This window comes from Lissotriton vulgaris, chromosome 1_2, assembly GCF_964263255.1.
Source record: "Lissotriton vulgaris chromosome 1_2, aLisVul1.2, whole genome shotgun sequence".
Lineage (NCBI taxonomy): Eukaryota > Metazoa > Chordata > Amphibia > Caudata > Salamandridae > Lissotriton > Lissotriton vulgaris.
In genome coordinates this window covers 183,833,357-183,846,211 of record NC_141686.1, presented here as the reverse complement: position 1 = coordinate 183,846,211, position 12,855 = coordinate 183,833,357, and the positions used below count along the sequence as shown (strand labels likewise).

General features: G+C 46.4%; 1 protein-coding gene across 2 annotated transcripts in view; it reads left to right on the top strand.

Moving 5' to 3' along the window:
- LOC147734857 (galactose-specific lectin nattectin-like) overlaps positions 1 to 12,855 on the top strand; it is a 124,656-nt gene that overhangs the window by 94,536 nt on the left and 17,265 nt on the right. For both annotated transcript variants that reach the window (XM_086953081.1, XM_086953082.1), the window contains exons 4-5: positions 3,489 to 3,629; positions 7,464 to 7,578. In XM_086953081.1, coding sequence (XP_086809207.1) covers positions 3,489 to 3,629; positions 7,464 to 7,578 — 256 coding nt within the window. The remainder of the gene's footprint in view (positions 1 to 3,488; positions 3,630 to 7,463; positions 7,579 to 12,855) is intronic.

Below are 12,855 nucleotides of genomic sequence, written 5' to 3'. Positions count from 1 at the left end.
TCTTGTTGACCGGGAGCCAGTGCAGGTCTCTCAGGTGTCTGGAGATGTGGTTGTGACGGGGGATGTCCAGGATGAGACGTGCTGAGGCGTTCTGGATCCGCTGGAGTCTCTTCTGGAGTTTGGCGGTGGTTCCGGCGTAGAGGGAGTTGCCGTAGTCCAGTCGGCTGGTGACGAGGGCCTGGGTGACCGTCTTCCTGGTCTCGGTAGGGATCCACCGGAAGATCTTGCGTAGCATGCGTAGGATGTTGAAGCACGACGAGGAGACGGCGCTGACTTGTCTGACCATGGAGAGGGAGGAGTCCAGGATGAAGCCCAGGTTGCGTGCGTGGTCTGTTGGTTTGGGTGCGCTGCCTAGAGCGGGGGGCCACCAGGAGTCTTCCCAGGCGGAGGGTGAGGATCCCAGGATGAGGACTTCCGTCTTGTCTGCGTTCAGTTTCAGGCGGCTGTTTTCCATCCATTCGGCTACCTCTTTCATCCCTTCCTGTAGGTTGGCTCTGGCGGTGGCGGGGTCATTGGTGAGGGAGAGGATCAGCTGGGTATCGTCGGCGTAGGAGATGATGTTGAGGTTGTGCTGGCGTGCGATGGCTGCGAGGGGACTCATGTAGACGTTGAAGAGGGTTGGGCTGAGCGAGGAGCCTTGAGGAACGCCGCAGATTACTTCGGTGGCTTCTGATCTGAACGGGGGAGGCGGACTCTCTGTGTCCTTCCGGCGAGGAAGGAGATGATCCACTCCAGTGCCTTCTCCTGGATTCCGACGTTGCTGAGGCGCTGTACTAGGGTACGGTGGCAGACAGTGTCGAAGGCCGCGGAGAGGTCTAGGAGGATGAGGGCCGCTGTTTCTCCGTTGTCGAGCAGGGCTCGGATGTCATCGGTTGCTGCGATCAGGGCAGTCTCGGTGCTGTGGTTGGCCCGGAAGCCAGACTGCGAGGGGTCGAGGGATCCATTCGTCTCGAGGAAGGCGGCCAGCTGCTTGTTGACGGTCTTCTCGATGACTTTTGCGGGAAACGGGAGCAGCGAGATGGGTCGGTAGTTCTTGAGGTCGGTGGGGTCGGCTGATGGCTTCTTTAGTAGGGCGCTGAGTTCGGCGTGCTTCCAGCTCTCCGGGAAGGTAGCGGTGTCGAAGGAGGTGTTGATGATGTCCTGCAGGTGGGGTGCGATGACAGCGTCGGCTTTGTTGAAGACGTGGTGAGGGCAAGGGTCGGTCGGAGATCCGGAGTGGATGGAGTTCATCGTGCGGACGATGTCTTCGGTGCTGATCAGGGTCCAGGCGTGGAGGGTGGTGGTGGGGGGCGGTGGTTAGGTCGTGGCGTGCGTCGGTTGAGTGCTGAAGCTGTTGTGCACGTCCGTGATCTTGTTGTGAAAGTAGGAGGCGAGGGAGTTGCAGAGGTCTTGCGAAGGGGTGATGTCGTTGTTTCCGGCGTTGGGGTTGGAGAGCTCTTTGACGATGTTGAAGAGTTCCTTGCTGTTGTGTGCGTTGTTGTCCAGTCGTTCCTTGAATGCAGTTTTCATGGTGGTGCGGATCAGTTGGTGGTGTTTTCGGGTGGCGAGCTTGAGGGCAGTCATGTTGTCCAGTGTTGGGTCTCTGCGCCAGGCTTTCTCAAGGGCTCTGCAGTTCTTCTTGGAGCTCTTGAGTTCGTCGGTGAACCATGGGGCTTTCTTGCTGCCGGGTCTGCTAGGCGGGGTCCTCAGAGGGGCGAGGTCCTCTGCGCAGTCGCTGATCCCCTTTGTGAGGTTGGTGGCCGCTTGGCTGGGGTTCGTTGCGCTGGTGGGTGGGTTCTTGCTCAGGGAGGACGCGAGCTGGTTGGCTGTGATCTTGTTCCAGCTTCTGCGTGCAGCCTGTTGTTGTTGGTGGTGGATCGTGGTCCTTTTGAAGCTGAAGTGGACGCAGCTATGGTCCGTCCAGTGGAGTCCGGTGGCGTGGCTGAAGGGGATGTCTTTGCTGGATGAGAAGACGGGGTCGAGTGTGTGTCCGGCGTAGTGGGTGGGGGTGGTCACCAGTTGCTTGAGTCCGAGGTTGGCGAGGTTGTCCAGTAAGGTGGTGGTGTTGCGGTCGTTGTTGTTCTCCAGGTGGAAGTTGAGGTCCCCGAGGAGAATGTAGTCAGCGGAGGGGAGGGCGTGCGGGCTGACGAAGTCGGCGATGTCCTCGCTGAATTGTGTGCGTGGTCCCGGGGGTCTGTAGATGAGGGTGCCTCTGAGGGTGGTCTTGGGGTTGGTGTGGATCTGGAAGTGCAGGTGCTCGCTGGGTGCGAGGGTGTCGTCGGTGTTGGTTGTGATGCGGATGGAGTTCCTGTGGACGATGGCGATGCCTCCTCCTGTCTGTTTGATGCGGTCCCTCCGGATGATCTTGTAGCCGTCCGGGATGGCGATGGAGATGTCGGGCGCTGAGGAGGCGGTCATCCAGGTTTCCGTGAGGAAGGCGATGTCTGGGGCTGTGGTGTCGAACAGGTTCTAGAGCTCGACGACGTGTCTGTGGATGGAGCGGGTGTTGAGCAAGATGCACTTCAGGTGGCTGCTGCTGTTGCTCGTCGAGGTCTTGGGCACTGTTGGAGTGGTGCTGGTCCGGATGCAGGTGAACTTGCAGGAGTTGCAGCTGAAGGGTCCGTGGGTGCGTCTCGGGGTGGCACGGTAGCATCCCGGGAATCGGCCGGCGTTGAGTGCGTTGAGGGTGGCGGCGTCGTACGTCAAGCGGGTGGGCTTGGGTCTGCGAGGGCCAGGGGTTCTGGCGCTGGGCGCGGTCCAGGCGCGGACGGGCGCAGACGGGCTTACCTTTGGCGCACCTTCGGCGCTCAGTCGGTGCTCTCGCTGCGCGCGTCCGCTGCGCGGTCGCTCTGGGGGCGTCATAAGAAGGGAGCCGGGAGGGAGGGTTCGCAGGGAGGCGGGAGCGTGGGAGCCAATCGGCTCACGGGGGGCGGGGCCGCAGGCAGGCAGCGGCGGTATTTACTTTTCAGTGGAAAGTGTATTTTGTGATGGAAAGTTTCCTAAAAGTAACACGAAGCAATGCTTTGCACTACTTTGCGTTAGGCTAGGTCAATGGGGAGTCCTATGACTGCTATATGGGAATTCCCACACATCTTCTCACGATATTTGATGCAAAGTAGTAGAAACTTTTTTTCAACTAAACTTTTTTAATTTTCTTTGTGTCCTGTACTGTACAGCATACATACAAAGCATTTCTAAGCTCATTATGTTCCACTGGAAAAGTACCCTTCCAGTACAAAACCTATGCTAGACATCTCACACAGCTTTGCACTAAGGAGCAAAGATGTGCATGTAGAGCTTGGTCGCTTAAATGTTCATCAGAGCTTTGGAAGAGAGCACCATATCTTCATAGATATGGACCTGCCCCGTCTCTCACTCTCCCATGCAATTCTGGCTCAATATTGAAGTCCAGGGACAAGAATATTATTGCATTATAACATAAGCCAATGTCATAGAATCAGATTTCATCCATAGTGTCTGATCTGATAACATGTCTTTCTCTCTTCAAGTCAACCTGTCTCTCCCAGAATTCTCACTTGGCCTCCATTCACAGTGAAGAAGAAAATGATTTTGTATTTGTTCTTATGGGGAAACCAGTGGATCCTTTCAACAAAAGTGCCTACTGGATAGGAGTACATGACAGCTTCAAGGTGAGTAACTTTCAATCTTACTTGATTTGGATATCAGTCTGGTGTGTGCCCATGTTTCTGCCATTTCATATTCATTGCATATATGTTTTTTATTGTATGCTTGATACTTCTGTCTTAATGCTGATTTAGTTTCTCAGTCTACAAGCTCGCTCTCTCCTTAGACTGCTTGTATTGTGTCCATCTATTAGAATGCAAATTGTACCAGCATTGCATGATGGCCTCTTTGATCAGGGTTCACATGCAGAAAGGAGTGAGCAGTCTTTCAGTGGCAGTCATGGATTGAAAGCCCAGAATGCACTAACATATTTTGCGGGCACAAACAATTTAAAAAACAGAGTGTTTGCAACCGCAAAAAGGGGCATTTCTTATATACTTTACCCATTTTGAAAATAACAACTACTTTAATGGTTGCATGTGACTAGATAACTTTTTAACAAAAATATGCCAAAAGTTAAGAGACAATGTTTGATACAATTGTCAGCAGATCCAGCGAATACGATCAAATCAGCCAAAAAGGGACGCGGGGTCATGATTCAAGACACCGATAAATATGATACAGAGGTACTTAGACAGCTAAAGGATACTGGGCATTACTGAAAAAATTCATTAACACTTATCAAATGACTTCATGATGAAATCAACCAAATAAATAAGAAAGCTCATGAAAATGGTTGGCTATGCACAAAAGAATACTGGTTTCTTAATCAAAAAGATCCCCCATGCCGGTGATATACATACTTCAAAAAGTATATAAAAACCTGGTTAATCCTCCAGGCACACCAATAATATCGGCCTGTGGGTCACTGAGAACCTCTGGTGCAATATGTTGATGTTTTTTTAAAAACCTTTGTAGTGAAGACAAGGGCGTATATAAGAAACTCAGTGGACTTCAATAATCAGATTGAAGATAATAACTTCAACCGTATTACACAGCCTTTTGTTACTTTTGACATGAAGTCTTTGTATACAAATATTCCACAAGATGAAGCCATAGCAGTGTTAACAGCAGTCCTTCATGCTAGGCAAGTCCTCCTGAAGTACCAGCAGAATTTCTGATAGATCTAGCCACCAAGTGTTTGAAAAGTAATTATTTAACTTTCAAGTATGATCTGTTCTTACAAATAAATGAGCAGATGCAGCAAGCTAATTACCGGTCGCAAAGGGGCTGATTCTGCGAATCAGCCCCTTTGCGACCAGTTATTGGCCATTTAGAATGCATCAAGCCCAAACCCCAATCGCAAAATAGGCAATCGCAAAATTTGCGATTACCAATTTTGCAAACACATTTAATTTGCAACTTGCGATCCCTCAAATGCAATGCAAGAAGCAATCTGAGATTGCAACTTTACATTAATGAATCGCAAATTATAGAGAATTTCAAGGGGATGGTAATTTGGGATTCAGTGGAAAAATGCTAAAACATGCATTTTTCTAAGTGCCATGTGGCACACACACATGCCCTTAGGACATGTATATGCAGCACATGTGCTCACTTACCTTTTATGGGGGTGCATCAGGGTGGCCTTTTAGCCCCCTATCACCCTTAAAATTAAATTTGCTAATTTTTGGGGATATCTAGTTGGTACTCGCAAATTGCGAATGGCTTCCCATTCATTCCTGTGGGCCTCTAGGCGTTCCTTAATAGCAAATCCCAATTTGCGATTTGCTATTAGGAATATGTAGGAATTTCCTGTGGACCTTAGAATTCAACCCTTTGAAATTCGGTTTTGAAGAAAGCTAAAGACCTGTTTTTCAGGCAATCAATGGTAAATAAACTGTCATGGCTGGCTTACTGATTGCTAAAGGAGAAAACCTAGCACGGGGGCACTCCGAATTGGAGTAACTAGGCGCTTTACAAGCTTCTAACATAACATAAAATAACATAAGAGTCATGATCTGGGAAGGCACATCCTTAAATTAATTTCATGTATGGTTAAAAAACCATGTTCAAGATCTCAGGTTTACCATTTCACAAAAGGCAAGCAAGTGATAAACTTTTTGGACATTAAGGCTTGATAGAAAAAAAAAACTAATGCTGGATCTGTTCACAAAACCAACAGATTAAAATACTTTGCTCCACTTTGCAAGTGGGCACACTCAATCGCCACATTTTTCTTGGAATTTGACTTGCGATAATTAATTGAGTTTGCTTCCAAACATACATTTGTACTGTTTGCACTAACACACATGTGCTCCCCACTTCTTTGTAGATATTTTGCTAGCTCAGAGCTGCAGTGAGTATTGGGCATCCCTCTATTCTTTACTTGCTATTCAGGCATCAGACTACAAATGACATAGGCTGGCATGGTCCCCAATAGGAGTACCTTCTTAATACCAATTTGCCAGGCAACAAGAATTTCTGCCCACATCACTATAGTGAGATTCTCGATTATACTGCATGCCAAATTACAGTGTGCAACTCCGTGGACAAGACCACCAGATCAAGCAAGGTGCCAAAATCCTTTATTTTCAGAAATATCATGCAGAAATACTTGTGATAACACCAATATCAGCATGTTGTTCTCCTCAAGAAACCTATAAAATTGTGTTCTATAATCCCTGGTCTTCACTTATTATCTCTTGTTCTCTCGGGTTGAAAACCATTTAAAAAAACTAATATACCAACCAAATAAACACAGCTTGTAGAAATGCAAGTCCCTTAAATAAAATGTAATAATTCACACATGCTGTATAATTCCTTAATATTCAACTGGACACATTTTCTATAGTTATATTCCTAATTCATAATCGAGATCCTGGAACTACATAGATTTAAATATTAAGCAGCAAACTTTCCACTATCCCAGCCTTTATTTATTTTTAGTGCAGCCCTCCTTTTAGTCAGAAAAAATTCAGGCATCATGAATGGCCTCAAAATCGAGGATTCATTTTCAAGAACCAAACTGAGGTGCTAAGCTTGCATGTCAGTATATTGAGGACAAGAATACTGACATGCGAAAGTGTTGACAAACAGGTTATCGTGAAGGTAAAGTAAGGATGTAAATGTAAGTGTACATTTATTATTGTTAACCTGACATCTATCTATCTTCAAGATAGATATATATTGTTAAGGCACATATGTATGAAATTAGGTATAGTTATGATATGAAATGAAGAATGTGTATAGTGCTCCATTTACCCGGAGGTGTCTAGGCGCTTAGATGAGCATACAAGCATATGTAATACAGTGGAGGTGCGCTAATATATCCACGTTTTTAAGCGCTTCCTGACTTTAATACTGTGTCAGCCCTAAAGCTTGCCTCTACGAGTGCTTTCCTCTGCCATAGCTGACTGCTTATACTGACCTTTACAATATTCCATGCATGGGCATTTTGGCATACACATATTTCAATTTCAATATTGTGGTAGATTACTGTCATACCTCAGCTCAGCAGGAGTTCTTTCAATGTCAAGTACCATCTCTGTGGCACTTAGTACTTGGTCTTCCTCTCTTTGATCTGTTGAGAAACTTCTATAATTTGCGAAAGATAGGAGTACCAGGATCTTTATCTTGTAACTTATTTGGCATCTATCAAGCCCTAAATTTTAAAATCTTGGTCATTGCCCGGAGGCATTTTTGAAACGGTTAGTGACCTTATAAAATAAGTTTAACTTAAAATTCAATGCAACTGAACCTATCAAACCTATATAGGTCACAAAAAACTCTTATGTATTATTGAAACTTCTCTGTCTGGCATAATTACTCACCTTGTTCAGTTAGTTTTAACATATTACAGTGGAGCTTGCGTTAATCTGTGAAGCTGATTTACTATTATACATCTTTGGCTACAATACTTTTGATTTATCCCTGTGAATTTTTTTTGTTCCATGAAGGAGGGAGAGTATATAAATTCCGACGGATCTAAAATGACAATGCTGCCATTTGGTAAAGGCCAACCTGACAATAGTGGCAACGAAGACTTCATCGGTTCCTGGTATGTAGAGAATGGTAAGCATGTTCATAATATATTTTCAGATTCAGGTAGACAAGGACTGGATTTAAGATTTGAAAGCTGTAAAAGATGATTCAATCCACTAACCAGCTATATACAGTGTTACAAGTTTAACTAAAATATGGTTTAGATTTGAAGACATCAGACTGATTTTGCTTAAGAAAGGTATATCTGTAAATTGCCATCATCGCCAAACAAGACACAATCACTATAGATCACATCCTTCCGGTCGACTGGTCAGACCATCACCTTATCTTATTCCTCCTCCCCCAACAGATCTTTCGTCTTCCCTCCATCTCAGTCCCCCCCTCTTGGTCGAGAAACTTATCGCAGATCAACACAGATAAGTTTGAAGAGAAAATATCCTCCCTCCTACCCATCTTCCCGGAAGGCCGCTCAACGGAAGAACTCACATCCATTACAAAGTTACCATGTCCTGCATCCTAGATGAACTTGCACCCTTGAAACTGAAAAAACCTAGGTACATACCCTCTAGATCCTGGTTTAACAAGGCCATAAATCAGGAAAGAAGGCAACTCAGAGCCTCAGAACGTCTCAGGAGAAAGAATCCCTCTTCCAGTTGTTTCGATGAGCTCAGAGCAGCAAGAAGAAAGCACAAACAACATATCAACAATGAAAAATCCAACTTTTTCTGCACCGCGCTGGACAAGGCCAAAAACAGACCAAGAGAACTCTTTGACATCATCAAAAAACAAACGTCAAAGCCAGCAACATCCCTCATCCAGCCTTCTAAAGCCTTATGTGACAACTTCGCCAACTTCTTCAACAAAAAAATCACCATGATCGAACTCTCACTGGACATTACCCTCCATCCCCCCGACAAAGACTTCCCCCCAATAATTGATACTCCCACGAGAAGGCGACCAAATGTAAATGTAAATGTAAATGTATATGTCTAGTAAAGCGCACTGCTGCCCTGAGGCGTTGTGGCGCTGTAGACCACTGGGGAACCCGTCCTGGCTATCCCTGTGAGATGGTCCCTACTGGGTATCTCCAAGGTGAAACCAGGCATCCCCGGCGAATGTGAGGGGCCATTGTAGAGATGAGGCAAGCTAATGCCCAGAGTTGCCGAGTGTGATCCCTGGTTAGAGTAGGTTAGAGTAGGCACCGAGGCGAGAATTATAGAGTCCGCTGACCCTGGTCCACGACCCTGCCACATCAGGAATTGAACCCTGGTCCGGGCCGTTCTCTGCTTCTGGGTCTGCTGCCTCTAACCAGTGAGCCACACCACTCCACCCTGGTCCTCCTTCGTCCCCATCACAGAATCTGAGATCCTCAACTTAATCTCTTCCTCCAAGCCTTCATCCCACAACTTTGATCCCATTCCCTTACAAATGGCCAAAGAGCTGAAACTCACCCTAGCTCCACTGTGGTGCGAGATCATAAACAGTTCCCTAAAAACTGTCATCATACCAGACTGCCATAAAAAAATAGAAATATAGAAAAATGCATCCTCCGTCAACTGAACAATCATATTGACAATATCAATCTGCTAGACCAGCACCAATCAGGCTTTAGAAAAGGCTACAGCACCAAAACTGCAATCCTCAACATCATGGACGACATCTTCAACTCCCTCGACTCATACCACTGCTGTCTACTCAACCTCCTAGACTTGTCAGCAGCCTTTGACACTGTTGACCACAGTCTTCTCATCAAAGCCCTCAAAGAGCGGGTAGGTGCAGACGAAGTGCTCCTCAAATAGTTCTCCTCCTTCTTCCAAAACCACTTCCAAAGAGTTAAAATCAAATCCTCTTCCTCCAAACTCCTCCCCGTGAACGGAGGTGTCCCTCAAGGATCCATTCTCTCCCGGGAACTGTTCAACATTTATATGAAACCCCTTACTGCCATTCTGAAAATATCAAACATCCCTTTTCATCTATATGCTGATGACACCCAAATCTACTTAGAAACCTCCTCCTTTAACGACATCCGAAGACTCAATAATACTCTCAGAGAAGTCCAAGAATGGCTTTCAACGAACCACCACAAACTCAATCAAGGAAAAACTGAGACCCTCCTCTTCTCCAACAAGGAAGAAAACCCACAAATCGTTGATTTGTTGAAAGCTATTGATGCCCTCAACGGAAACCTCACCCTGGCAACCTCAGTCAAATCACTGGGAATCACCCTGGATCACAAACTTTCCATGAACAATCACATCAAGAACTCCACCAAGATCGCTTTCCTCAATCTGAAACTCCTCAACAAAACAAAACCGTACATCCCTCCTACCGACCTCTAACAAGCCACTCAATCTATGTTGTTGTCCTGACTGGACTATGGGAACGCAATCATTACCGGCTGAGCTCGCTCCCACCTAGCTCCTCTCAAAACCACCCTCAATACAGCAGCCAGAATGGTCTCCGGAATCAAAAATCTGCAGGGTCACCTCGATCTGTTTCCTTTCACTCCCTTCCTTTGCCGAACCTGTTGTGCTTGGCTAAAAAGTGCTAAAGTGCTCTCTCCTTAAGACATGGTACAGTTGGCAGATACCTGATTGGTAAATTAAATGTAGTTGTAAGTCCCAAGTACATAGTACTACATGGACCCAAGACCTGCAAATTGAATGGTGCTAGTGGGCCTGCAGCACTCATTTTGCCACCCATTTTAGTTGCACTTTAAAAAATGACTCAGGCATGCTGCTGCAGCCTGTAGTTCAGTTCTGAAAGTACCATTTTGACCTAGCAAAAAAACAACCTTATGCCAGGTCTAAACTTTCTCTTTCTATGTCACAACTAAGGTAGGCACTAAAATATTCAAAGGGCAGGGTGCATTTTATTTAAAAAGTCGGACATGTATACTTAAGTTTTACCTGTCCTGTCAGTGAAAAACTCCTAAATTCATTTTTTTTTCACTGATGTAAAGCAAATCTCTCCCAATGAGTGACCTAGGGTTACCTTATTCCAATTAATAAGTGCTAACTTTAGATTAGGAGTGGATAGATATATGGAGTTTACATTAAAATTAATTGCAATTTCAAAACCTCTTTAATGTTAAAGTGGGATTTTAAATTACAATTGTGAAAATGAAACTTTTAGAAAGTTAAAATAAAGCTTGAATTAATCTCAGCCACTGGTAACTACTCGGGCAAAATCCCAGTCCATTTTTGTTTTGCGCACCATGCCAGCTCAGTTTAGACCAAGCAATATGCAAATCAGTCTTGACCCTGCTCAAATTAGAACAATCCAGCCCGAAGTGCCAAGGCAGGTACTCCCTGAACTGAAATGGAAACTACAGAAATACAAGAAACTCAGGACCAGTTTTGTCTTAGAACTCATCATCCAGTATAGCTGGATTTCAGCGACCCAATGTGCAGGGGGCCCTCATCTGGGCATGCCCTTACCACGTAGGGTGACACACTAAATCAGGGTTCTCCAATGTCTGTCCTGGAGGTCTGGATATGTGCCAGATTTTTAATATAACTGCATTTAGCTAAATGTGAATATGCTAAAAATCTGGTGTGGATCCTGCCCTCCACGACTAACATTGGAGAACCCTGCACTTAATTATACAAAAAAGCAATTAATGGAATGCTTGAACTAATCTCAGCTATTGGTAGCTACTCTGAGCCGCCGGGGTGTAAAATATATAACGTTTTTTTAGCATAAATTGCTCAAAATCTACTGAACAGATGTACACCAAATCACAATAAGCACTCTTCCTAAACCAAGATCTAGATTTCTGGCGAATTTGGTGTACAGCCAATCAGGAGCCACTCAGGAGATTGGGCTGTAGCTGTATCTAAAGTTCCTTTGGGAAAAGGAATGAGAAAGCATTTTATGGACCACTTATATTTCTCTCCACCCCCCCTTGACGTTTCTCCCTGAAACTTTCTGTGTACAAACTAGTCAACCTTTTTTAAAAGTTTTGCGAAGATTTGTTAAACAGCACCAAAGGTATTAGCAACACAAAAAAGGTGTGAGAAAGTCATAGTTTTTGCCCTGATAACCCTATTGTTTGATTGATAGGGAAGAGGATGTGGTCTAGCGGTAGGGCGGTCCAACTCAAATCTGGGGGAACTGGGTTTGAGTCTTGGCAATGACGCATAACATCCTGTGAATCTGGGCAAATCACTTAATCTCCCTGTGCCTAACAAAAATGAATGTGTCCTTGTGTAACACAACTGGTGCTAATCTAAAGCGCTCTGATAATTGATACCTTTGGGTCAATATTGCGCTACATAAAACTCCCCAATAAAAAAAAAATTGATACCGGTTGTAACTGACTTTAATTCAGCCCTGAGCTCTGCTGACCACGGCCAGTGCACTGCGTAAAAGGTATATGGTAATTAGGTATAATGACAGCCTACCTGTAAGACCCCGGTGTATAATAGAGCATATAGGTTTAGAATCCCAGCAAATTTATTGCACTTAAGTATGCAATGCTGTGTTGCCTGCTGTCATTTTAAAAGGCAGCCCTGCTTTGCAAAGTTCTGGCCCCGGGGGATGGAGTCCCCGGGGCCCAAGTTGGCCCTGGAGGGGGGCCAAGTGGCCCCCTACTCTAATTACATTTTCCTGCTCTTGCTTCAATGAAGCACAGCAGAGTTTGCTATGGCAGGGCAGGAGCCGTGCTCCCGCCTTGCCATAGCAAAATGTAAATGTAATGTTTACTTGTAAAGCGCACTGTTGCCTGTCGGCGTCCTGGCGCTGTATACTGCTGGCGAACCCGTCCTGGCTTTCCCTGTGGGATGGTCCCGGCTGGGAATCCCCAAGGTGGAGCCAGGCATCCCTGGCATTGATGGGGCCGTTGTGGAGATTAGGCAAGCTAATGCCCAGAGTTGCCGAGTGGGACCCCTGGTTAGAGTAGGCATTGAGGCGAGAATTATCAAGTCCGCTGACCCTGGTCCCCGACCCTGCCGCGTCAGGAATTGAACCCTGGTCCCGGGCCGACTTCTGCCGCCTCTAACCAGTGAGCCACACCATTCCAAACAACAATGTCCTGGGCGTAGGCACCCTGGGACATTGCAGAAGCCGGCCCTGGGGAGTGGCGGTCCCGAGGGCCATCAAGGGCTCCAGGAGTGGGGCTGCGTGGACCCCTTCCAACCACTTAAAGCCCCTGGGAGGTGGTGGTCCCCGGGGTGTGTGGGAGGCCTCCGGCCCCCACACATCTACTTTTTTTTAGAACATAGCCCAGAGGAGATCGCGGTCCCCGGGGCTGCGAAGGTGTCGCGTGCCCCCACGTTTCATTATCAAAGCCCCAGCGAGGTGGCAGTCCATGGAGCGGCATGGGGGCGATTGGGACCCCCCCAC